The sequence below is a fragment of the Nothoprocta perdicaria genome, unplaced genomic scaffold (genome assembly GCF_003342845.1).
Source record: "Nothoprocta perdicaria isolate Ctin4 unplaced genomic scaffold, notPer1 scaffold_155, whole genome shotgun sequence".
Classification (NCBI taxonomy): domain Eukaryota; kingdom Metazoa; phylum Chordata; class Aves; order Tinamiformes; family Tinamidae; genus Nothoprocta; species Nothoprocta perdicaria.
The window spans coordinates 1,433,128-1,460,405 of NW_020454705.1; the positions used below are offsets into that span (position 1 = coordinate 1,433,128).

At 44.3% G+C, this 27,278-nt stretch overlaps 1 protein-coding gene across 1 annotated transcript in view; it reads right to left on the reverse strand.

Annotated features, from left to right (window-relative positions):
- Positions 1–12,962: 12,962 nt before the first annotated feature.
- The window catches only part of LOC112943775 (probable ATP-dependent RNA helicase DDX10), a 52,915-nt gene continuing 38,599 nt past the window's right edge, over positions 12,963–27,278 (reverse strand). Inside the window, exons 12-14 of the mRNA XM_026035034.1 lie at positions 25,888–25,975; positions 21,697–21,785; positions 12,963–14,051 (exon numbers count right to left, since the gene is read on the reverse strand). Of these exons, the coding sequence (XP_025890819.1) occupies positions 13,565–14,051; positions 21,697–21,785; positions 25,888–25,975 (664 nt within the window). The 3' untranslated portion in view covers positions 12,963–13,564. The remainder of the gene's footprint in view (positions 14,052–21,696; positions 21,786–25,887; positions 25,976–27,278) is intronic.

The window sequence follows — 27,278 nt, forward strand, 5'->3', positions numbered from 1 at the left end:
AAATATGGAGCTAAACTGGAAAGATTTTTATGGCCTTCATCTCCCCCCTCCAAAAAAAAAGCAAACCAATAAAATGGCTCTGCATTCTCCTTTGTGGCTCACTGGCGTCATCAATTCCACCAATATTTCCAGGGCATTAAAGCAAATAAACGTGGTTATGGGAACCGTCACTGCTACACAGGTTCCTTCATTTTTGTACTTTATTTCTAATAAAAAGCCCAGTTTTGCTTCGTGGCTTATTGAATCAACTAAATCACTTTCCCCAATTGCATTACTCGTTTTCGTAAATAAAAAGTGGAGCTGAAAATGGCACGTTAAAATGTTTTGCGGGAAAGCTGGTTACGGAGCAGTGAGGAGAGCTCGGGAAGCGCGGGTGCGGCGGGGCTCGCGGCGCCCGGCCCTGGCGGCCAGGCCGGGGCTGGGTGGCCCTGCAGCAGCCGGCAGCAGCGCGGCGCTCTCCCGGCTACCAACCGCGCGGGGCTTCGGCCTGCAGTTACATTCCTGTTGGAAACTTTGGTATCACAACAGGCCTCTCTAGTTCCTGTCTCCAGCTGCTGGAAGAAGATGCCTGAGGTGGCTGATCACGGAACCACAGGAGGGCTGAGGTTGGAAGGGACTTCTTGGGATCACCCAGTGCAACCCCCTGCTCCAGCAGGGACACCCAGAGCACGGGGCACAGGGTGGCAGCCAGGCAGGTTGGGAAGATCTCCAGAGAAGGAGACTCCACAGCCTCCCTGGGCAGCCTCTTCCAGGGCTCTGGCACCCCCACAGGCAAGAAGTTCTTCCTCACATGCAGATGGAACTCCTGGTGTTTTAATTTGTACCCATTACCCCTCGTCCTGTCACCGATCCCCACGCAGAAGACATTGGTCCCAGCCTCTTTACATTCTCCTCTAAGATACTTAGACATACTGATAAGATCCCCTCTCAGTCTTCTCTTCTCCAGGCTAAACAGACTCAGCTCACTTAGTCTTTCTCCATATGCCAGAGGTTCCAGTCCCTTAATCATCTTTGTCGCTCTCTGCTGGACCCTCTCGAGAAGCTCCACATCCCTCTTGTCCTGGGGAGCCCAGAACTGCCCCCAATACTCCAGGTGCAGCCTCACCAGAGCTGAGCAGAGGGGCAGGATCCCCTCCCTTGACCTGCTGGCAACATCCTCCTGATGCAGCCAGGATCCCATTGGCCTTCCTGGCCACGAGGGCACACTGCTCACTCATGGTTAACTTGGTGTCAACCAGGACTCCCAGGTCCCTCTCCGTGGAGCTGCTCTCCAGCAGGTCAGCCCCTAATCTGTCCTGGTGCCTGGGGTTATTCCTCCCCAGGTGCAGGACCCTGCACTTGTCCTTATTGAACCTCATGAGGTTCCTCTGAAGCTTTTTCTACTTCCACTGGTTTGCTTGGATGTCCCCGACCACACAAGTGCAGCATGAAAACACAGGGAAGGTCTCTTAGTTTAAGGTTTACGCAGTCAATCGAAATAACTTCTTTATTAGAAGGAAGAAACATAAATTCTATCCTAACAAACACTAGAACTGTTGAAGGAAGTGACATAACTCTCCTCAAGCTAGAAACTTCTGAGAACTTCATACTTTACAAGTGTGGACCTATGGCAGCTCATTTGGATTTCTTGATAATTTGTTTTCCTCTACTGAAAAATTATTAGAGAATGTTCAGGGAAGACACATCGGAATGGTGAAGAACATTTAAAATAATCCTCACCTGCAGATAAAATAAAAACATGTGAAACCTTTGTCTCCAGAAAGAAAAAAAGATTAACAATGTATATAATGCAATAAACAGATATGCACTCTGTTTAATAATACATAAAGAATAAAGAAACTATATGAAATTAGATAGACACAGCTGAAATAAAAGGCAAGAAGTTTCTTCATACAAAACATAATTAGATTGTGAAACTCATATCCACAAGTAGTAACTAATATTAAGGATGTGACTTGATCAAAAATGCATTATATTTCTATAGGAACTACAAGGACATTGGGATATAACCACATCCACTAACAGAAAAAGATATCAGAAAAGTCATTTATTCAGCCTTTTTCTGTATATATTTATTTCTGGCTAATGAAGAGCAAAATGAATGCTCTGGAATTCTTACAACCCAAATAGGCACTTTCTACAAAATGTTTTTCTTGCAGCAGATTGAAGGATGAGTGTTTACACTACAGAAACTGGAGGGGAGAAGGAAGCTTCCAAATTTAAAGATCATCAGATTTCTTTTTAACACTAATTTTAAAGATCCAAATTTAAAGATCATTAGATTTTTTTTTTACTTTCTTTTTAAATTTTTTTTTAATTCTATCCTGCAATTTTTCCCAATATTCAAAATGCTTTTTTTATTATTATCTTTTTTTACCATGTGTGTTGGCCTCCCGTCGGCTCCGAGGCCCCGCGGCGCTTCCCACGCGCACACGGAGCTTCCGCAGCCTCCACCCGCTCTCCCAGCCGTGGTCGTTCACCCTCTCCAAACCTGACTTAGAAATCCCCCTTTCCTCAGGGGAGCAAAGGCAAGCACTTTAGAAGTGCTCATCTTTAAGTGGAGCCCTTCAAACTTAGGGACACGCATTAAATGCCTAAATTGTGCAACGTGCCCCGGCGCCCAGGGTACTCCTAGACGGGACACTAGGAGGACACCAGAAATAACACGTTAATCATGAGACTGTCGCCCACAAAACCAAATTGAACCCCACATGAAGTGGGCCAGGGTCAGGGGTACAAAAATAACAGTTCTTAGGCAAGACACTGGGAGCCCAAGCGTTGGGGCAGCATCTTTTCCAAGATGCTATCTCACCGAGTCGAACGTCAGCCCCGTGTGGCAGAGTGTAGCCAGGCACTGCAACCTCAATGTAGCCTCATAGGCTGGTAAATTAACTCAAGTGAGAAGAAAACAGGGTCAATTCCAATTCATCCTTGATCAACTTGTTGACCTTATCCTTACGACAACTATAAATTTAAACTATATTATCCGCACAATCCTATTAAAGTCAGAGAGAATGCAATTTCATCCGATGGAGTCTGGCATTCCGATGCCCCCGGCCGCAGAGCACGAGCACGGAATTTCTATTTCGTACCGACTCACTTTGGAGCTCAAACATGCAGGTACAGTAGCCATGTATTTCAGTAGGATTTCAGGAACTGCAAGCGTGGAAAAGAAGACAGAGAGCCATAAGCTGCTCCCATTAATAGGTTTTGATCCCTTGGCTGGAGGTGAAGAATGGCAGAAGTCTGGTTCCAGACAGTGATACCCAGCTCTAATTTATCAATCTGATAGGCAGGGCTGTTCCAGAGCACCCAGAGACAACCAGTCACAGCTTGCACCTTGTAAGACACAGAATCCTTAAGGCTGGAAGGGACCTGTGGAGACCACCCAGTGCAACCCCCTGCTCCAGCAGGGACACCCAGAGCACGGGGCACAGGGTGGCAGCCAGGCGGCTTTGGAAGATCTCTGGAGAAGGAGACTCCACAGCCTCCCTGGGCAGCCTCTTCCAGGGCTCTGGCACCCTCACAGGCAAGACAGTTTTCCTCAAGTTCCTGCAGAACTTTTGGTGCTTCGGTTTGTGGCTGTTTCCTCTAGTCCTATCAGTGGCCACCACTGAAAAGAGGCCGCCCCCTCCTCCTCACTGCCTCCCTTGAGGTATTTGTAGACACTGACCAGGTCCCCCCTCAGCCTCCTCTTCTCCAGGCTGAACAGGCCCAGCTCCCTCAGCCTTTCCTCTGAGCACAGATGTTCCAGGCCCCCGATCATCTTCATATAGAAGATGATGATACATACATCCCATCATACATACAGAAAAAAAAATATAAAAAAAGGGAAAGGAGAGGTGTGCAGGACAAGCCTGAGTCATGGGCCAGAGGAGCAAGGGAGGCTCCAGGGAGACGCTTGGACCTTCAGCCGTCTCCCGGACCTTCAGCCGTTTCCCAGAGTTTTACCAATGGGCTCAAGGAGCTACAGACGCTCCGTTCCCACACGCAGGAGGTTCACGTGTGCAGAAGCACCCAGGGAAGTCCGAGTGACCGCTGCATAACACACAGAAAAGAGCATTTTTACATAGCAGAAAATTGGTGCTCAAAGAGATTAAACAGACCAAACATGGGAAGGCAAACCAGCCAGGGCTTTAGGGGTGACCGTAACAACCCAGCCTTCTGCATCCCCTCAAATGTCTTTCCCCACTAAATACTCTGCTGTGCCTGAAGAAGTAGCTCGAGCTGCCATAGATTAATGTCAATACATTTAATGCACGGCCATGTGCACACACGCACAATGCAAACTCACCTTTTAAAGTTATATTCCACTTCTCCAGTTTTTATTTATTTATTACCACTGAAGAATTTAACATTGTTCATAACGCTTTACTCCTTCTGTCTCTGTGTGCACAACACAAATTTCACTACAGCTTTCTTAGTTTTAATCATTAGCAGCTGTTTTTCCTTACATCACAGAACATTTTTAGAATAATATTACTGCTCTCCATTGCTTTAAAAAGCATCCAAAAGTAAAATAAATGCAGAGGTTGTTTTCCCAAGCATAAGAAGGTTAGTATGATCGGGTACCAAGTTTGATTAGCTTCAATGAGCCACTGAAAATTTCAGCTGTACTAAAAAGAACAAAGTATTTCTTGGAAATGGAGAAAAGTCAAAGCAAATTAAGCTTTAAATTTCCCACAGCAGAAGAATTGTCGGAGGAGAGCTATGAGAACTGTGCTGACAAATAAAATCACAGTAATTCCTTGACTTAGAATAAATAGAATAAATTTAGAATTAGAATTTAGAATAAATTCTAAAATTAGAATAAATACTGACCTTGAAATTAAGAAGAAAAACTATCTGGTCTTGTTAAGCTGATTATAATACTTGAACCAACAAGGAGCGGAAATTTGCCTCAAGTTCACTCAGTCAAAATATTCAACCTTCAACTCCCACCCCATCCTTTCCATCCTTAAGGAACCGTGCGATGCCTCCCAAATTACTTGCAACGTTTGATAAGACTCAGTAAGGAAGTGTCCCTAATTTAAATTTGCAATGGCACGTTGCATTTTCAATTTGTCCCATCTCATTCACCTCTTCTATAACACCAGCACATTTTCTCTCACCATCTTCTGAACACTGAAATCAAGTCTCTCTTGCAGACCCGAAGTGCTTCTTTCTTCTGTATTCCTTTCCTCTTCCCCCTTATTTTCTCAAAACCACTTCTACCTCCTAACACTACCAAATGAGTTGCATCACTGGGCAGAACTAAACAGCAGTGGGAGGTTTTCGATGATCCCAAACGCAGCGAGGGTGCCTTCCAAAGCTGCCCTTCAGCTAAGGCCAATGTCTGCATTCAGCGCGGGAGGGACAGAGCCACAGAGCAGGCTGATGACCTACAGGGAGGTCAGAACAGACGACCTCGCAAATCAACAACATGATAAATAGGAAATCTCGTACTAGAGAGCTGTAGGGAACAGGCACGCCAGGTAAGTCAGCTGGCCAGCACTCAAAGCTGCAGCGCTGCACAACACCCGTGGCAGAACAGGCACGGAGAGGTGGGGGGTGTTTGCCTTAAGCACCGTCAAGAGGGGCAGGAATCCAGCGATGGGACCACACAAGCTCCCCAGGAACCAGGCTGAAAAGCAGGCCTGTAGTGTGGCATTGCCACAAACCAGCAGCACCTTGATTTTCTCTACTCTAGTAACCCTCCCTTCTCCACTCCCCTCTCAGCACCAAGTCTCAGTATTTACCCATTTCTTCTGTAACTATCCAAAAAGCTTTCTTTTGCAACGCCTCTTCCTTACAACATTGGCCCTGAACTGTTCTAAAAACTGGCCTTACTAGAATGACCTATTTAAAATTCCTGTCCTAGTATTGAAAATAAGACTAACATTTGCTTTCAGTCCATTAATGAGACACTCTGCATCCACACCCACTGAACCTATCCCAAATCAGCAAGTCCCACCAGTAAGAGACTCTGCTGCAGGTAATGATTTTCCTGTTACTACAGCACACCCACACAGATGTATTCCAGATCACACTTTAATGTTTCTGTTTGCTTGTTTGCTTTAAAGCTTCAGCTTTTCTTGATTACCGTAAAATCAACAGCCTAAGAAAAACTTACTTTGCAGACTACACTGTTGGGAAACCTACTGGAACAAAAGCTAGAGATAAGTAACAAATTTCTACAACCCTCCATCATTGAAGTAAAAGACAGTATTTTACTTGAGACACTAAATTTCTTCCACAAACAGCAGTGAAAACACCATGAAAAACAGAAGAGGAAAGGAAAAAAACCTTCTGCAAACATCCTACATTCAATTCAAGGAAGGATCAAATTTCAACTCTAAATACCTCTCAAGTAGCTCTAAAGCCTCAAGCAACAGCACTCAAAATTGCAGGTAATACCCATCCTGCCAACACAGTACCCCAGCCATGACAGTTTCCAGGACGTGGAAACTTTCACAGAGGTTTAAGGGGCTGCTCCCCGTTTACCCCAAGCTCACCTCAGCCAGGCACTGCAGGAACTAAGGGTCGCAGGGCAGGAAGGTTTTACTGGAGCTTTACCAGAGATCAGGCAATTCCAGGTTGGTATGCCCAGATCAGCATCCCCATTTCCAGGAACACACCTGCAAATCCCAACTCACGACCTCCAAAGTCTGCAGTATAACAGAATGCAGTTAAAAAAGCAACTCCTGATTCTGCCAGCAGCTTTGGCTGGAGTATGTCTGGCTTTCAGTGTATCTTAATGTAAACCAGCATCAGACCCAAAGGCTTAGGGCAGCTCTCAAGATCCATTTTAGGATTAACTGCCTGCTCTTCTACCCACTTTCGGTACAAAAATATGTTTGGAAGCAACAGGAGGATTGCAGATCTCACTAGAGCGACCTATTGCTCTGAAATAATGATTTGTAAAGAAGCCAGTATGAGATCACTCAGTAGTAGAGGCTACTAAAAGTCTGACCAGTACTGTGTATTTCTATATGAATATGTGTGTATATATATGAAGTGATGACAGAAATCAAGAGTATTTTCCAGAGGCCGTGAGACAGATGCCTTAGTCCTGCAGCAAGGCAGTTCTTAGAGCTGAGGCACAGACACGCTCCCCCTTTCACTGCAGAGTGCATCTCGGTCATTTCTGTTCCATTCAATCCCAAAATAAAAGGCTCCTCATCAGAGGTCGAATTCAGAGCAAATGCCAAAAGATTAGCATGCAAGCAACACTCTGCAGGGCCAATCACCCTCGTTCTGCACGGCAAGAACCATCCACCTCCCAGAAATGCCTTTGCTAAGGAGCAGGTTCCAGCCTCACGCTGGTAAACACAGGTTGCAACGCGCTTCCACACAAGGCAGCCACAGAAGCACGTGGCAAAACAGGGCCTCTTCTCAGCAGGACAGGGATCAGGGTGATACCACAGCAGGTTCTGCGGAGTGAAGACAACTTGTGAGGCACCTTCAGACAGGGGAGGGAGTCAGGGACTTTGGGGTTTGTTGTTAGTTTTTCCACAGCTTCAGTAACTGAAGAAGGGGCACCGCTTGGCTCTGGAGAGCTCTGCCGCAGAGGCTCACTCCTAGTGAGCGTCGCCAGTTCCCAGGCCAAGCAGACCATTCCCACCAGCCAGCAAAGTCACCGACTTACGGACAACCTGCACCTCGGCGCCACGGAAGCCTCTCTCGCTCACAGCAGAATGGGCTTTTCAAGAAGCTGTAAGTGTTAAATATTAAAATAAGTCTGCTACACACTTGGCGTTCTTCTACACAGAATCACAGAATGTTCAAGGTTGGAAGGGACGTCTAGAGATCACCCAGTGCAACCGCCTGCTCCAGCAGGGACACCCAGAGCACGGGGTGGCAGCCAGGCAGGTTTGGAAGATCTCCAGAGGAGACTCCACAGCCTCCCTGGGCAGCCTGTGCCAGGGCTCTGGCACCCTCACAGGAAAGGAGTTCCTCTTCACATGGAGATGGAACTGCCTGTGTTGCAGTTTGCACCCATTACCCCTTGTCCTGTCACTGGCCACCAGCGAGGAGAGTTTGGCCCCATCCTCCCTACATTCTCCAATCAGGTATTTGTATACATTGATAAGATCCCCCTTCTCGATCTTCTCTTCTCCAGGCTAAACAGACTCAGCACACTTAGTCTCTCCTCATATTCCAGATGTTCCAGTCCCTTAATCATCTTTGTCGCTCTCCGCTGGACCCTCTCTAGAAGCTCCACATCCCTCCTATCCTGGGGAGCCCAGAACTGCCCCCAGTACTCCAGGTGCGGCATCACCAGAGCTGAGCAGAGGGGCAGAATCACCTCCCTCCATCTGCTGGCAACATCCTCCTGATGCAGCCAGGATCCCATTGGCCTTCTTGGTCATGAGGGCACTACTGCTGCCTCATGGTTAACTTGGTGTCAACCAGGACTCCCAGGTCCCTCTCCATGGAGCTGCTCTCCAGCAGGTCAATTCCTAATCTGTACTGGTGCCTGGGGTTATTCCTCCCCAGGTGCAGGACCCTGCACTTGTCCTTATTGAACCTCATGAGGTTCCTCTCTGCCCAACTCTCCAGCCTGTCCAGGTCCCTCTGGATGGCAGCACAGCCCTCCGGAGTGTCGGCCACTCCACTCAGCTTGGTGTCATCTGCAAACTTGCTCAGGGACCCTCATTTTCACTTAATTTTTTTTGTTTTGTTTTTTTAATCTAAGATACATGATATGGGCAGATTCTAAAAAACAAAATACCTACATGTCATTTTCTATCCAGATTTTGAATGAGATGAAAAATGATCTAGTATGATCATTTTATGCTGCACCTGTTCCTTAAGGGTTATATGGCAGCTATTCACTTGAAATAAATAGCTCAACATAACTCCCAGAGACAGGATTTCAATCCCATAGATTTCCCATTTTTCCTAATCACCACAGGCGCTGACACAAATATCTAGAAAGCTGCCTTAAACGATGCAAGAGTCCCTCTTACACCAACTTTTTCATACATGCTACAGAAGTTTCAAATAAATTGCTAAAAAAATTATTTGAAACAGAGATCATTAAAGAATAAAAAATAAAGACTACAGCAAACAAAGATCACTAAAGTTGCTAATCTGAAAGAACAGGGAAGAAAGATTAAAGACTGAAAAAGCCATCTATGAATCTGGGGTTTAAATTGGACTTTTACAAAGGACTGTATCAAAAGCCTCTGTTAGGCTTCTGATAGACCTAGCAAGCAACTCGTGGTTGTTTTACTTGAAAATAATGATGCCAGGGAGTTGAACATCCCTGTAATCAAGAGCAATGGCTGTCCAAGAACACCAAGAAATGATTTTGCTGAACCTTGTCCCCTGTCCCTGCGTTTAGCACTGTCTCTTTGTACAGCACAAAAGCTTTCCAGATTTTTTAATTACAAAGAATATAACAATAATACTAGATGACACAGCCACTGTTAAAAAAAAAAAGTTTTGGTTGAGCTTAGGTTTCTGAAATTGCATGGAAAGATGAACTTTCCTTGAAATTTTCCAGCAGCTCTGCAGACCTTTCCCGGTTTTCACTGCCAGGCACAGACAGAGGCTCTGCCAGCAGCTTTCCTTTCCATTCATGGTTGATAATAGGTATTTTTTTGTAAGGCACGGCATTCTGGAAACACCTTGGCTAACACCACTGTAGATCTCTAAATGTAGATATCTACTACCCAATGCAGACATCGCTGGCTAATACCCACACTGTTCACTTGCACGCAAGTGCTCCACATAAGTCACGAAATCAGAAAGACCTCAGCACTCTGGTACCAGGCCTGCACCCTCAGGCACTGTGGAAGGGTAATTTATGGTATATAATGTATGAGGGCACTGCCTTTACCGTGCAAGGGCAGGGTTCCATGCAGTTCTACTGGTGCCGGCGCCTGCTCCCGCCGGAGCCCATGCTCCAGGAAAGCCTCCCCGCCAGCCAGGCTGCTCCAGCCTCTCTCCTCCTCCTTCCCTCCTCTCTTCCCAGCGGACGGAAAAGCAGCAGGAGACAAACCCACTGCTTAATGTGAGTTAAGCAGCAAAATAAGAGCCAGTATGTGGAGGTGCAGACTTTCCCCTGAGATGCAGCAGCACAGAACCACGGGATCGCTGGGAATCTCTGTGGTGGCACGAGCCCGAGGAGGGCAAGCTCAGAGAGAGGAGGCAGCGGGAGCCGAAATGCAGCTCTGAAAAATGATCTTGATTTATCTGCGTGGCAGCAGCTTTCTTCCCAACACTACAGAAGAAACATCTCGGGCAGCGTGGGCCCGCTTTGGCGCGTGCAGAACTTGGTCTCCTTGACAGGCCCTCGGCACCACAGCGCACTAGGACAGGCGACCGGTTCCCACCTCCCGGCGCAGGCTCCGGATTGCTGCTCTCCGGGGAGATCGACCCTTGTCTCTTCTCCCTGCTTTTATAAACACGTGTGCCCAGGTCACACTGCGTCAACATGTTCACAAGTCTGTAAGAAAATCTCATCCTGCAAACTCGCTGGTTAAATATCCTGTATTCTAACAGAGCAAGTTTGACAGCAGAAGACAAAATGTGCCAATATGTGACATTTCTAACCAGATGACTGAATCGGTGAGTAAACAAAGCACTACTGCAGACTTGATCTTCGCTCTCAAATCAACAGTGCTCAAAGTTTAAGAAGCGCAGCCTCTGCATGAGGCTGTAACAACCTCAACAACAACAAAATGTAACAACCAGTTTCATAAAATTAGCACGAAGACATTTGTAACCAGGGAACGTTGTCTCTTCATTGATGTCTTTACAACATCAATGTGTTTAAATGCACTTGAATAATTTCCCAATGTGAGCAGAACAGCTGAATAATACTGTATGTTTCTAATTGCTCTATGTACGAAGCTGACCACTTTTTTAGGCACAAGAGCCCAGTGCTTCCAGACCATGGCCGTGGCTTCGGGCACCGTCTCGCTGCGGGCCGGGCCAGGGCGGGCTGCAGCCGGTGCTCGCGGAGCCGGCGCACGACGCTGCTGCCCTGCCACGTGGAGCCCGGAGCTCAGCCTGCTCCTGCTCCTCTTACAGGGCAGAGGGGCTGGGAGAGACACAACAACGAGGTGACGGCGGGTCTGACAGAGTCTGACCTCTGGAATCGCCAGCCAGACTGACAGGTTTCTTCCACTACTTCCATATTCACCCCCTGATCGTGCTGCATGCTTTTTATTACTGCTCTTCATTGAGGAAATGAAAATTGCGTGAGTTACAGAATCTGCACTAGGCAATCTCTGCAATTTTAGGGCCCCAAGGGGCACTAAAATCTCTGCGCAACAAACCTCAAGACCTAACTCTTCCCTGCCAGAATCCACTGCCTCTTAGTAGCTCCACCAGAGCTGTATTTCCACCGTTGTGACAACCTGCACCTGAACAGAAAGTTCCCATTTTCAGAAATGGGCTGAAGTTCAACAACAGCAGGATGGATTTGCTGTCAACAGGCAGCAAAATATAAGAATATTACAGTTGCAAAATTAATCAACACCACAAGTTAAAAGTGTCAACACATTTAGTTCACTCTTCTTGGACATAATCCTACAATTTGCCCATCACACCAGTTTTTCCAACAGATTCCTACCTCAGTACTGAGAATAGATGCAGAACACACACCGGATCCAACCAAGAGCATACTCCATTATCCATTCCTAGACTCTCTGCAGCATTTGGCATATTAATTAATGCATGTCTCCATCCCAGAAACATGGCCGGGTTCAGTGCACTGCGCTCCAACTGCCTTCCGAGTCCTTCCTGGAAGGACACTCCAAAACACAGCAATGTGGGAGCTGTACTGGGACGGGGGCTGCTTAGTCCCTCATTTCTCACCTCCCAAAAGGACTGGTTCTCCCTCCAGTTCTTCACATGAACTGGTTTACTTTAATGCAAAAATAACACTTTCAAAAATTCTACTCAGAAAACAAACACATGTAAAAAATAAAGTTATTAATAGATTTATATGCATATATAAAATGTGATGTTGAGCTATATATGTAGAACAGTGCACAATTTCTATCACATTCATTTTTATATTAGAACATTAAAACCTTCTCTCTCTTTTTCTAATAAAAACTACATCATAAGCTGAAACTATCTCACATTTTTATCAGTGACTTCCTCTAGGTGACCCTGCGTGAGCAGGGGGGTTGGACTCGATGACCTCTGAGGTCCCTTCCAACCTTGGGCATTCTGTGATTCTGTGATTAACAGCAGTCAATAACCACCACACTAGCAGATGCCAGGACAGGATCAGTCTCCAGTGAGAGAGCACCCCACGCTCTTCATTCACCTTTCTAACAGTTGCACCTTCTGCAATTGCAGGTTTTTATGAAAGATATTGTTTAAATGCTACCTAAATTCCTAGTGATACAAAACTTCCAACTTTTCACTTCTAATTTGCAGCAGCCTAAAAGATTAACCAAACATTTCATCATTATGCATTTATGCATAAATAACTTCCCATACGTGGTCTTCCCACACTTATATAACGAGTGCAGGAAAATTAACCCTCAGTGCAGTTTATCAAGAATAAACCAGAGAAAAGTTCTGACTTGCCTGAGCTCAAACCAACCTATGAACATTTAATGCTGGAAAACGGTTTAAAGGCTGCCTGCCTCCCCACAGAAACCCCAAACCTTGAATTTTAAAGATTTTTGTCTCCTCAGGGCATGTGTTTGTGCACACGCATGCGGGGGAGGAAGGGTTAAGTTACTGCACAATTATTCATCTTCAATAAAGTTAGCCTAGAAATTGTTTTATCAGCCATTTACCAAAGGAGAAATTCTGTTTCTAAGTGTAGCGAGCAGGCTGAACAGTCTAAGTTTAGGGTGAGGCCTCTCTCTGTTAAATAACAGCACAGGAAAAGTTTTAAATATCAGTTGGAAAACTAAACACTTTGCTTAACAGAAGGTTCCTTTTGCATGCATATAAATTAAGAAAAACACCTTTCCGAAGCAGATGGCCATTTCACTTGCTCTTTACTACAGTTTTAGTTGTTAAGTAGGAGAAGACAGAAAAAACACAATGTATTCTTATCAAATTCATCTTTTCTAAGCACAAAAAAAGCCCTTACTATAACACTGTATTTAAAGACGAAATAAAAACATCATTTCTCAGAACAAGGAGCACGGAGGTACTCCAAGATATAAAGCTACTTGCCAAGGAAAAGATCTATACGAGTGCTTTTAATAACCCTTTAGAATCAGGTTTTGCACGAGGTGTCCCCTCTCCCTCCGTGTGCCTAAACACCTTGTTAAAAGGAGAAACCTTTGCCTGAAAGGATCGTTCAGGATCATTTGTTAAGAGCTGCATTAGCCAGCGCCGCATCGTGCACTGCAGCGGGCACTGGGTTTCCCAGTGCCACTGACTGCAGCACCCATCAAAATTTTGACCAAATTTGCAGCTATTTGAGGAAGGTACAGGCAAAGCAGTAAGTGAAAGAAATAAAAATGGCAAATTTTCCTAGGTATTCAAGTAGTTTTTGATAAATTAAACCAGTTACGTAGTTGGTCAGGTGGCTATTCTTTAATTTTGTCCTTTTTCTTCCTCCTTACCTGGAGCCTGTCCAACAAAATCATCCAGATTAACTAGTTTTCCTATAACATGCACTTACCAGGGCTGGGTTCTCATTAGCTTCCACGCCAAAAACGTTCTGCCGTTTCACCGTCAGCAAGTCAAGGTCTCTGGCATCATCGTCATCATCGTCATCTTCAAGGAACCGCACGGAGCCCACACTTGCAACCTTGCTCAACACAGCAGCCTCCTCCTCCTCTCCTGCCTCCGAAACCCCTTTGGAATCCTCGTCAGGCTCACTGTCACCGGGACCCTCGCTGGAAGAAGGATATTCTCCGGTGTCTTCCCTTGCGTCCTCCTCAGCTGTTTTGTCAACAGACGCCTTCCCACTGAAAGGAGTCCTGGATTCCTCTGCTCCTTCCCTGCTTCCCGAGGAGCTGGTGTTTTTATTCTGCTTTGCCTCCGTCAAGGGATGTGTCCCCTCAGTGCTCTCCAGGCGCTGCTTCTGGGCCTTCTGCAGAAACCTCACGCGGGGCGGCACGGCGAGGCCCAGCGAGCTGCGGGAGGGAAGGGAACAACTGCTCGGAAGGGCTGGCTGACACAAACCAAAGTTGCACTGAACTAGAAGCCCCCATCAATGGCTCCAGTGCTTTCAATGCAACTACAGTAATTTATATTTATGCATTTTAACCAAGGTATTTATCAAACGGATTTTTTGACGTGTAATAGGACATTCTACCTTGAAAATGCAAGAGAACATGAAAGGGAGAAAGAAAGATGAAATAAGGGGGGGAATAAAACACTCAGAAGGATAAGAGTGATTAGGAAAGGTACTAGGAGAAGACAGCAAACAAACAACCTATAAAGCTAAAAGCAGTAGCATATTAAATATTGTTTATAATGCGATATGGCAGAAGAAACACCAGTACAGCTTTGTATGGAAAATATATGTGTCATGTCAGGGACTGAGGTACCGATTGCCCCTCACTATCCAAATAAAATCGATATGAAGGAATGACTAAATGTGGGAATTTGAGAGCTGTTTGTCCCCCCTGTGTCCCTGGAGGGGAGCCTCAGCTGGCTGCACCCCTTCCGGGGGGCTTCGCCCCTGCCCTGAGAGGCTTTGATCTCCGTGGCACCAACACAGCCAAGAGCAGGACTTTTTCACTCAGTTATTCAGGACAATTCAAAGTCTATTCACACCCCAAAAAGGACTAAAAATTATCCCAAAACAAATTTATGCAAATATTATATGGGAATAATACCAGAGAGCACTGCATGGAAACTGGTCTCCAACTAACAGCAACTAACAGATCATTTAGAAGTAGCTGACTTTAGTGGGCAGTTACTAAAATTATGGATGTAATTTGTGACACTTGCCACCATGAATTCAAGAGCAATAGTAAAGTCTCTCTCTGATTTAATGTGCCTCTCTGTTAATGGAATAAAATACCAGGGAAGACTTTGGTACTCTATTACAGACACAGGCCAGAGCTGCTTTTAAAAACACACAATAGACACCCTGGGCGTAATGAGTAATATTCATGTTTAGCAAATGGGCAAAATACTTAACTAATTCAAATGTCCACACTAGACACGTAACAGGAGGACAGTATTGGTACAAATGGACATTTATAAATACACACATATATATATATATGTGTGTGTGTGTATACACAGATGTGTATGTACACACACCAACATATATGGAAAGATCAGCCTGTTTCAGTGCAGACTGTTGGGCAGTTACCCCCACCTCCAGTGCTTCGAGCGCACCACGTTCTGTCTTCCAGCTCCTACACAGCTCTCCGAACAGAGAAACCCAAGTTGCACCACAGGAAAAGAATCAACTCATAAAGGCTCGGGCATGAATGTCATCAAAAACAGACCCTGAAGCAGTCAAAAATTTATTGCAGAGCAGCAAGAGGGGCCTGGAGGTCCTGGAGTGCCTGAATTGCTGGCAGCAGCCAAGGGGACAGAGCAGTCACCAGGAGGAGCATCATGCTCAAAAGCAAAAAATGCCCCCCCCCAAAATGACCTGATAGTGTCTCTCTTCAAGCAACTAACAGCAACGGTTCAGTGGGGCACTTGAAAGCAAATAGATTTTTTTCTTAAACTGTTCACAGTTAAGTTTTCAGTACATTTTGTGCACCTAGTGCCTGTGCACTGCTGAGAGGATTTGTACTCAACACATTTGGGGACTGAAAAGGGAACAACAAGCAATCTTAAATTGTGACAGCATTTGACAACTAACACTAATTACCTTTGCAACGAAATTACACGTTAAAGTTCGGCCTATTGACTAACTGAAACAAAAATAGCAAACAAAGGAGGTTTAACAGTTCACTGCAGCAGATGGAGGAGACTCAAATCAGGAATTGAGCCTCAATGCAGGCACAGTAAAATATCCATAAAGAGATCACTGCAAGCTCAGTGAACTTGCAGCCTCCCTCTTCTGAAAGGGAGGGGAATTAGGAAAAAAATATTATTTGCAAGAGGCAAGCAGATATCTTTTCTCTTTTCCAGGTTTTGTAACATTTTTTGCAACATAATTAGAGTTTTTAACGGTTGACAAAGTACTACAGATGACAGTTGTACAGCACCTACGGAACCTCTTATACACACATACCTCTCATAGATATATACCTCTATATACCTCACCTCTCATACATACACACACATGTATATGCATGTGCATCAGGCTGGCCTTTCATTGCAAGCTCCCCACTTGGTCAGCACTTCATCTGCACTCCTGCAAAGCGAGCACCAAACTGCACCATTTCTGCTACAAAAAGGCACCAAAACTCTTTGGTCTCTTCAAAGAGAAGCTAGAACAAACCAGCCAGGAAGAACAGCCCAGAAGAAAGGGAACTTCAATACACCTCTGCTCATTCAAATACAATTTTTTTTTTTTTTTTTTTTTTTTTTTAAGATTCAGTTTTTAAGGAACTACACGACACTAAGCTTAAATAACAGCTATGGACAAACAATCCTACAAACACTTATTATACAACTTCAGAAAAATATCAGTATTTTGACTCATTAGTCCTTTTGTAAAGTATATGCCAAATTGAGAATCGTTTTGGAGAAATCTTTTTGAGAAACTACTGCTAAAAGTTGCTTCTCCTGGTAAGATTCTGACAGTTTCTTTAAAATTCATTCTTTTAGTCATTTGTCAAATCTAGAATTCAGTCATATATAAAAAATGAATTTATAAACCAGCTTTTCTTCCCTTCAGCTCTAATGGGCAAAAGTCAGTTTTCATTTATTCATTAGCTGCCACTCAGACTACAATCCTCCTCAAACTGAAGTTACAGCCATTCTTCTCCTGACTTTTGATTCTAGCATTCACAAACCCTTATAGAATAAGCAATACGAAAGATCACCACACAAAAATAAGAAAAGCATACAAATTACCTAGTGGAATTTGTTAAATTCCAACACACAACACTAAACATACCCACACAAAATGTATAATGCAGGCCTCCGACTGTGACAGCCTGAAAGCTGCAACACAAACTCAGCTGACCAACAATCCTCTTTCAAATTTGGGTGGAATGGGATAGCTTTTTATGCAGCAAACACCTTTAAAAAGATGTTTAAATCAACTTCAAAAAGCAAAGCTAAACTAAGTATTTCCTGCTATAAACAAAGTATGCTTGACACTCACAGTTCTCTTCACCTACAGTAACTGAAATGGCCAGACATCACCTGTAAAGTAATATGGAGCAGGGCATATGTAAAAGCAACCAAGTAAGGCACGGTGCTTTTTAGAAAATAATTTAAGACTAAAACAGAAGGTCTGCAGAAAGGATATTACAGGGTTTTAAGTAGAAGACCAATTCTGTTTGCTATTGAAATAGGAAAGAAAACAAACCAACAAAAAACAGTAACCTTTAAAGAACTAATTCAAATGAATGGTGCCTTCAGACTTAAAATGCAGCCAAAGATCTGAGGAAGTTTGCATTAACGTAGTTTTGATATTCCACTATTCAGATTGTTTCAAAAGCTGTGCATAGTTCTCAACTCCTTAAAAAGATGAGAGTTTTAGATTACTTATAAAAAATACATATCTGTATATATATATAGCACAGGGATTTTCTTTACTACAGAACAGGCTGTGATTTGAAACACACCCAGAGAATTAAATACTACCACAGTCCATTTCAAGAGAAAAAAAAAGGTTCATCATTTGCCTTGCAGTATATTACATCCACACTCAAAAGGTTTTTGGAAGACAAAATGTGCAAATATTTGAAAGCAGGAGAAAGCAAATCAGCTGAAGTGACCTAAGCCTGAATGAAGCAGCCATCCCAGGTGGCTCTGCTGAATGCACAAAGCGAACAGAGAGGCGGCTTCTGCTGCGTCCCTATCCGACCAGCCAACCTTGGGTGGGATCCTGCTCATGATGAGCAACTGCCAGCAGGGCACCGCGCTTTCCAAAGGCCGCATTAACAACCACAAGGAGATGATCTGCTGTATGTCTGTGTTTCAAGAAAGAAAGTTTTACATTAAAATGACTCTTAATCCTCCAGAACAAGAGGAAAACTCTGACCCAAGGAGCCTGAGGCAAGGAGAGGGAAGCAGGGGGCAGTGAAAAGAATCATAGAATTACTATGGTTGGAAAAGCCCTTCTACATCACCGAGGACAACCACAAGCCCCTCAATACGATGCCTGTTAAACCACGTCCCCAAGCGCCCGCCTACACACTTCTTGAACACTGCCACGCACGATGACTCCCTGGACGGCCCGTTCCAATGCTTCTCCACTCCTTACGTGTCGAAATTCTTCCTTATATCTAAGCTGAACTTCCCTTGGTGTAACTTGCCCAGCCTAGAGCGACAAAGATGATTAAGGGACTGGAGCACCTATCTTATGAGGAAAGACTAAGCAACCTGGGCCTGTTTAGCCTGGAGAAGAGAATATGTTTAAGAACCTGAGGGGAGAATGTAGGGAGGAAGGAGCCAAATTCTCCTCGGTGGTGGCCAGGGACAGGACAAGGGGCAATGGGTGCAAACTGCAACACAGGCAGTTCCATCTCCATGTGAGGAAGGACTCCTTTCCTGTGAGGGTGACAGAGCCCTGGCACAGGCTGCCCAGGAAGGCTGTGGAGTCTCCTTCTCTGGAGATCTTCCAAACCCGCCTGGCTGCCACCCTGTGCCCCGTGCTCTGGGTGTCCCTGCTGGAGCAGGCGGTTGCACTGGGTGATCTCTAGGGGTCCCTTCCAACCTCAACCCTCCTGTGATTCCCTCCTGTCCTTTCCATAGTTATTCTGGAGAAGAGACCAACCCAGCCTCACTACAACCTCCTTTTGGGTAGTTACAGAGCCTGGAGCCTCCTCTTCTCCAGACTGAACCACCCCAGCCCCTTCAGCCGCCCCTCACGAGGGCCGTGCAAGGGGCAGGAGTGGCCGCGCGGGCGCGCACGTCCCGCCAGGCCCGGGGCTGCTCTGGGGGGGCCCGGGGAGCCCCGCGCTGCTGAGGCAGCGACAGGGCAGGGCAGGGGCGGCCCCTGCGCCCACAGGCCGGGCCCGGCGCCGCCGGTGCCTCCGGGCAGCACAGGGGCGGGCGCACACGGACACGATGGACACACGGGGCAGGCACACACGGACACACGGGGCGGGTGTCCCCGCTCCAGGGCCCAGCCCAGCCCCAAGGGCACTGCAGCCCCGCAGGCAACACGGCTAAGGCAGTGAGCTGCATTTCTTGCTCTGCCTCTCCCCCGTTTCCCAGGTCATTTGATCTCTACCTGCTTTCCTTTATCCGCTCTGTACCAACACACAGCCAAACACAGGAACACGCTGCCTCCTCCTCTGCTCTTCCTGGAGGGCAGCACAGAAAATTACTTTGCTCATCAGCCCCTTAGGGCAACTGCCTGCTCAAATACACCCCCAGGGACTGAGAGATATGTCAGCATTTCACAGAATAAAATGCATGGGGAGTATGATATTTAGATTCCCTTCATCTTCTGTGCAGGAAAAGAGAGCAACTAATTACTCCTTTCCCTCCTTCCATCTGTTTACATTGAGTTGCAAGGGTGTCCTTTGCAATTAAAAGACAAATTCATTTTCTATCCCAAAACTGAAGCTCTCCTGAAAATACGTAAAGGTTGGCTCTGCAAAGACCAGCACAAGGCTTGCACAAAGCTCCTCCAGCCAACCAGCCGTGCATGCAATTTGCTATGAGGGAATACAGACAGAATACTAACGTATGGAAGCTTGAAGGTGATGAATCTCCACAATATATATCTTTATTTAAGAAAAGGACCACTCCTTTTCAGCAGGGACTCCAAAAGCAGGGCTGAACAGACTCTCCATGCAGACACACGATGCAAGGCAGCAGTACCAACAGCAGCAACGGCCCCGTGCACCAAAATGCAAACCTGACAGGGGAGCAAAGCAGCCAGTTTTCTCTGCAGAACCTCTGGAGATGCAACACGCATCGAGCAAGCAGCAAATCCCCGTGGAAGGGCTCAGTACTTCGAGGAGAATACATGAGGAAGGTCCAAGGAAGACAGGATCCTTATTCTGGGTTTACCCTGAGCTTGTGAATGCCCCATATCACAGAGCTGCTTTTTGAAAGCAGAATTCAGATATAAGATAACAGATTACTGGGCACCGCACATTTCAGACTCCTTAAGCTGCCTGATCCAGTATCTGCCTACGGCATGTACATTGAATTGAAAGCCAGGGGATGGTATAGGGGTTTTAGGTAGATTAACAGTCTAGAGAGCGGGGAAAAGGGAGTGTCAGTGGAAAGAGTTCACAGCCTCAGAGCAGAACTTCCAAATTGTCTCCCAGATTTAGTATCTTCTGACTTTTTGATTAAACTTCCATATATCTCACAGCCCTAAATGTCTACTCTACATAAAAACTTCATCTAATTTCTCCCATTTTATTACAGAAGTGACTTATTAGTAACTTAGCTGAGTTGAGATTCAAATCCTCTTTCATGAAGGACCAAATCCTGGCACGGATGTCAGAATGACTGATCTAGAATGACTCGGCCTACGTAAATATCAAATACTAGACAACACATCATGTTGAAATCCAGAGACAGTAGAATGCCTTAAATGAAGTACTACCACCACCTACTAGACGACTTGTTAATACACTGGTGAAATTGGTGAGCACATCCCACTAAGTCTAAGCACCTGACTAAATCTTCATCTTCTTGAAAATCCTGCCACTATCCCTTTTCCTCAGCACAGGAAATGCTTTTTTAAGGGTTTTGCAAGTTCTGTCTTTAAAAAAAACTTTGGTTCATAAGGTGAGAAGGCATCTTAAAAGGTTCAGATAGTTCAGAAAATGATCAAGTTAATTACTGCACAGCACATGGCCCAGGTGCTCTACATTTGGGTAATTTGTCACAATTTAGTTCAATGTGCCACACACTGACAAGCTTGACGGTTCAAGTCCCATCTGTATGAAACTCCAGAGACACAGAATTAATTTATCATACATCTTGGAGCACCTTCCTGCTCCCTTCCAAATACCTTATCCCCCATGAGGTTACTCTAAAATGTAGAGTTTTAAAATGGTCTCAGATGGTCAACATTGTTCAAATGAACCTGCCAGAGTCAACTGGCAAAATATACATATACAGCATTCCATCCACTGCATAAATGTTTAGTCTTCCCCAAAGATAGGTGGTAGCTTTTGGTTGTTTGGTTTGTTTTTCTGGCCTTTTTGTTGATTTTTTTGGTTTGTTTGATTTTTTGTTTAGGGTTTTTTTGGGTTTTGGTTTTTTTTGCATGGGATTTATGTTTAAAGAACAACATCCAAGTCACATGTGAAGCGAGATCACAATATATCATCTTTACATATTCAAATTTCTCTTTTAAGCCATATACCAAATACATCCACATTTAGCTAAGAGTCTGAAGAAAAAAATATATTCTGTATTCTTATTTCATAATTTCCATCTTTTGCATTGTACACTACTGTTGCTTTTACTTTAAGTTCTTCCTCTTTGTAGAGATGCAGTGGGTTTTTGTTTGTTTCACAGAATTTCTATTTAGAATATGTCTTTGAAAATAAGCAAAAGCACACCATAGGAATGAAACTGAAACACAAGAGAATGTCAGATTGTGTGGGTTAGCACAGGTACAAGCATTAAGTACTTAAAGCTATTGTGCATGACAACACTTTCCATTATAAATGTCTCACTTTAAATACTGTGTTTTCCAATGGTCATACTTACAGGGCATATTCTGCTAGAGGCAATCTGAAAACATCAAATACTTCCTTATTCTTCATTAAGTAAACTGAGCGCAGGTAGGATACAAAACACTGCAAGGAAAAAGATTTCTTGTAAAATACTTCTGTTTAACTGATCAACATATAAAACAAACTGCAGTTCTGTAACTGATCGAGTACTGAGCTCACACTGGAATTCTTTACCCAATACTACAATTCTTCTACCCAATACCCAAGATTAGCCAAAATGTATCACTACTATGAAAGTGACTGAACTTCAAATAGTCTCATATTTCATTAGAAGTACACTAATTGGATAAATTTGCAGTGCTATGTCATTTTATTTTCCCCCCAAAAAAGAAAAAAAAACAATAAAAGGGGAAAAAAAACACCATAAGTGATTTTTTTGGGGGGTAGGGGGGATACAGCTTTTTATAACGTTGGTTCAGAACTACATGTAAATAAGCAAGACTGTTGCTGTTATCCAAGACAGCTTGACTTAATCTTAACGAACATTTGACAAAGTAGATTCTACTTAACTCTGCTTTCACTCCCTGTAGCCTTGAATAATTCACCTAACTTTGCACCTGCCATGAGCTAATTGCAAAAATGCAGCCAGTGAATTCGGCTGAGCTGACCAACATCCACTCCCTGTGCAACATTAACTAGTGTGAGTCCGTGCCGGATGTTCCCACTAATCTCAGACTTCCACGAGGAAAACTTCAAGTACTGCATAACAGGACAACTTGATCTTGTCTCATGCTTTCCTCCATCCTTACCACAGGGAATGAATCTCACTCTTCCTTTCTTATAGAGCTTCTCCTCTTTATATTTTTATGTAGTATATCACGGTCATCAATGCAATTCTCAAAATGAAAATACCTCTACTGTCACTTATACATACTACTAGACATATCCCCTTACAGTTTATTCCCATTCCAACTGCAGTAAGCAAACGAAATCCATACAGAACCGCTTCATAAAACTTCAGAGCTTCCTCTTGCTGCCAAAGCCGAGAGGTTGCAGTAAGTTACAGTTAGTAGTCAGTGAGGCACAGAGTTTATTGCAATGCAGCACCCTGTGATGGGTGTTTTGGGGCAGCGCTTGGAAAGAAGTCGTTTGGGGAACCCACTGCTTCCCCAATCCTTAGCAGAACTCCGAGATGGCCTCCTGCAGTCCCACATTCCATGTTAATTCCTGTTTTTTCTGCACTAACTCTCGCTTCCTCACGTGCACCGTGCAAGGCGCCGAGCGCGCTGGACATTAGTGGGAATGTCGGCGCTGCTCCCATCCGCCTGGAAATGCTGCCCGCCACTTAAGGGAACTTAAGTGACTTAAGGGACTTTCCCTTAAGGGAAAAATAACTTAAGGATTTAATGAGAGCAAAACAATTTTCAGTTCTCCCACAACTGAGGTCCCAACATTCCCCAAGCCATCTTTTGGCAACTCGGTGTTTTGATCTACTAGATACAGCCCAGAAACCTGTGGGTTGGGAGTTATTTTCAATATTTGTTTCTGCATTAATTACATACTCTCCGTTTACAGTAAAGTTACCCTGGAAGAGTCTGGATTAATGAGAAACAAATACAAAAACCAAAAGACAGCAAAGTTATTTTTCTTTTCCTCTCCATTTAAAATGGTCTGTCATAAAATCTGCAGACGTTGAAGCACATCCAGTTGCTTTTAAGTTGAAATAAGAACTCATAGTTTTTAAATGAGTGAAGTAACAGCTAATTCTTTTGAAGTTGCTCAATAATCTCTGTTACTGAAGTAAATTTTCTTGTGCTTGCTCACCTCAAAAGGTCACCTCTTGGAAAAGTGAAGTTTCTTGTCCTAATTATTTGTTTCAATTAATTTTAGGGGTGGACAACTCCAAGAAAACCCAGTTCAGGTACTACAGAGAATGGAGTGTGGGATAAAACATTCATGTGATCACATTAGATGACTCACCTCCTTAAAAAGGCATAAACTTCTAGGGGATTTGCACATTTGGGCTCCGAAGTGATGGGTCAAAATACTTAAATCTTATGTCATCAGTGCAGGAAATATATCCTAGCCAGACTCTTGTACCTATCTGTGCTGTGACTTGGCTGGCTGCTCCATCCTGGAACACCAGGAGGAAATTTATTTCTTATAAATGTTAAGATGTTTCCAGCATGAACGAGGCAGCATAGGCAGCATAACACACGTCTTTGACAAATCCAACATTCCTAATGGGGTTCCCAGGTCAAGATTTCAGCTGCAATACTGCTGCTGTTTTGTTCAGATTGGAAGAGTTTCAGTACGGAAGACTGCAGGGGGCATTTACATAGTAAATATACTATTAGGGGGGAGCATCTGCTGCAATGACCCACTTGTCCACATTTTAAGAGTTTCAAAACCTCAATCTATTTACAATTTTTCTGCAAGACCTCACAGCACTGCCCTGAACGTATGAAAAATGACAATAAAAATGGCTTACAGGGGTAATAAAGATTGGATTTTCAAAATGAATTCAACATTTTATCTGTCACCTTGATAGAAGACTCTTGTTTGATTCCATCCTGCTGCTACTTTGAAGCTTTGCCAGTATTTTATTTGGTTCAATTTAGACTGATCTTTCCCTCTGTAAGAGATCCTAAAGAGTCAAAGTCAGGACCCAACCTCTTCCCTCTGTTTCTGTTGCCATTCCGAGGAAGATGCTGTTGGCTTCCTCCTACTGTCCTCGTCCCCCCGGCAGCTGCCCTGTCGCTTCTGATACCACGTGGGGAGCTGCAGCTTCCCGGGGTGGCTGCGGTGCCCCCGCTCTGCCCGGCCCGCCCCAGGCCGCACGCGACGAAGCCCGCGCTGCTACTGCTCGTGCTGCAAGCACTGGTTTGTGCACTGCAACACGGCAGGCTCTGAGGGCAAAAACACTTCCTCAAACAGACTCCTGACTATTCCTTAGGGATTTTGTTCACAAAGCTCTCAGCAACTTCCCTAGGCATTCTGTCTGATTTAAGAACACTTTTTCAGTACCGTACTGCTCTGGCCCAGCAAATGTCTACAGGAATCCAAGGATATTTAAGGTTGGAAGGGACCTCTACAGATCATCTAGTCCAACCTTCCTGCTCAAGCAGGCACACCTACAGCATGTGGCACAGGGTGGCATCCAGGTGGGTTTGGAAGACCTCCAGAGAAGGAGACTCCACAACCTCCCTGGGTAAAACCTTCATTTACCCCCTGGGTAAGGGGAGGTCCTGTCAGTTCCCTCTACAGTCAATGGAAGGAAGGATGTTCTACAGGACTTAGTATCCACAACATTAATCTACCCAGATGAGTTTATAAATTATTTACTGCAGTGGGCATTTGGGGACTTTTTGTTTGCTTGTATGTTTTTTTAAGTATGTTCATGATCCGCTTCTCATGATACCCTACCCAGCAGGCACAGCAGAATAGCTTACACTAAGCCAAATTTCAGCACTCTTCTCCTTGAAAAGTTCTCATCTTTATCAGGCTTCTGCACTTCCCAATGTCTCATCATTTGGCTTCTGAGAACACTCCTCAAAATTCATCTCTATCTCTAAAAGATCTGAAAGATTTTAGGACTTTTTCCTCTTATCTTGTTTCCCTGCACCTTAACTTCAACTCCTAAAAGACTGCAGAACCAGCAGGCTCGTGGTATCTGCAGCGCTTCAAGAACGGGCCACATCCAGCATGAGATTTAAGCACGAAGAGCTTAATGCAAATACACAACACAAAGACCACAGAAGGCTTTGCTGGACACGTTCTAGGGCAAGCATGGAAGGTTTCTGTCAGCCCACTTCATCAGCCTGCTGAGGTCCCTCCAACCTCAATTCAAACAGTTGGAAAAGACTCAAAAAAAAACCATAAAAACAAGCTTTTATGAAGCAGTAACTACTTGCATGCCCAAGGCTCTAAAATGAAGTATTTTCCCACCTCTGTCTTAGTAACTGCCACAACAGCAGGACTTCAGGTGGCTCTTCAGGTACTAGGGGCATGAGCCTAGGCTCAGACCTAGCTCACACAGACCTCACAGACACACTTACCATCAAGTGCAAAGACATGATAATTGTTTCCACTATTGCAAGGTTTTAAAGATTAAAAACAGAACAAATTAGCAATTCCAAGCACTACTGGGAGGACACATATCAGTTATTGCAAGAGCAGTTCTCTTCAACCAGCGTGGCTCAAGAGCCCAGCACAGGTAACTTACCCTTTGAGCCTTCTCTTTTAACTCCTGATCTTGAGCCAAAAAGGCCTGCAGCCTTTTTTGGATGTCTGTAAGCTTTTCAGGGTTGATTCTAACAAACCAAAACAAAAAGAAAAAAAAATATTAGAACATACACAAATAATTATTAGAACATACACAAACAAGCTCCTGTTAAATCCTCCTCGAGTTATCTTCATTTCCTCTACATTGGTTTACTACACATAAAACGCTCACTTCTCTGAACAAGGTTAGACTGGAACCATATTCACAACAAAAGACACACCTGAACAGAGTAACATAGAGGTGGCCAACAGAAGCTCAGACTTTTCATCCAGGGCACGCTTGCAAGGAGGTGAAACTATTTCCAAGACAAAGTCATTAAAAAAAAGCCGAAAAATTAAAATACTTCCTGAATTCATAAAGATGCTGGGAAAGAAACAAAAACACATAATGAATTACACAGCACTCTACACTGGCGTAGCAGCCTTCATAAGGAAATTTCTCATCATTTTTCAAAGCTTAACTAAGATTCATTGCCTGCAAGTACCTAAATTAAAATACTTCTGCTATATTCAGGTGAGCAAAAGTAAATTATATTGAGATTTATATGAGCAGACATATGTATGATTTATATGTGAGCATATATATGATAAAGCATATATATCATAATATATACGAACAGATTTATATATACGAGCAGATTTAAGGTCTCCTCAAGGTACTGACCCAGTGAAGAAGCATCTGTTGTTGCATTACTGAAAATGTTTTTCCTTTAATTTACAAAAGCATCGAGCTTTACCCCTTAGAATTTCCTCACTACTCAGATTTCCCCTCTCTGTCAGATGCAGGTAGAAAGCTACAGCAGAGACAAGAGCATTTTGCTACTGTGCAGTCAAAGACCAAATGCCCGAGTTTCAGTTTCAAGCAAATAGATCATTTGTTCTGAATACATAAGGATATAAACACCAAATATACTACCTCACTGCCAAAGAAATATAGACAGAGCAAAAAGTGCAGCAAGGTGAAATCAACAGGTGAAATCCCTTAAAATCCAAGAAAAAACCTCCATGTAGAACTGAGGGCAAGTATAAAATAAACCATGAATATCTAGGAATAAAATAAGAAATATATGCAAAAAATGTCATATAAAGAGCAAAAAAGGGACAACACAAATAACAAAGAGCAACCAACTCTGGTAGCAAGACAGCCCACAAAATGGTTAGAGACTGCTGTTATGTGAAACGTATTACGATGGCATCAAGACCCGTTAACTTTTCAGTGTCTTTTTCCCCTCATCTTCACTGAAAGTGGGAGCAGCAACCAGAGAGCAGACAGCAGCAGCACCACAGCCTCAGCTCACACCACAGTAGGACATCACAGGGAAACAGCTACTT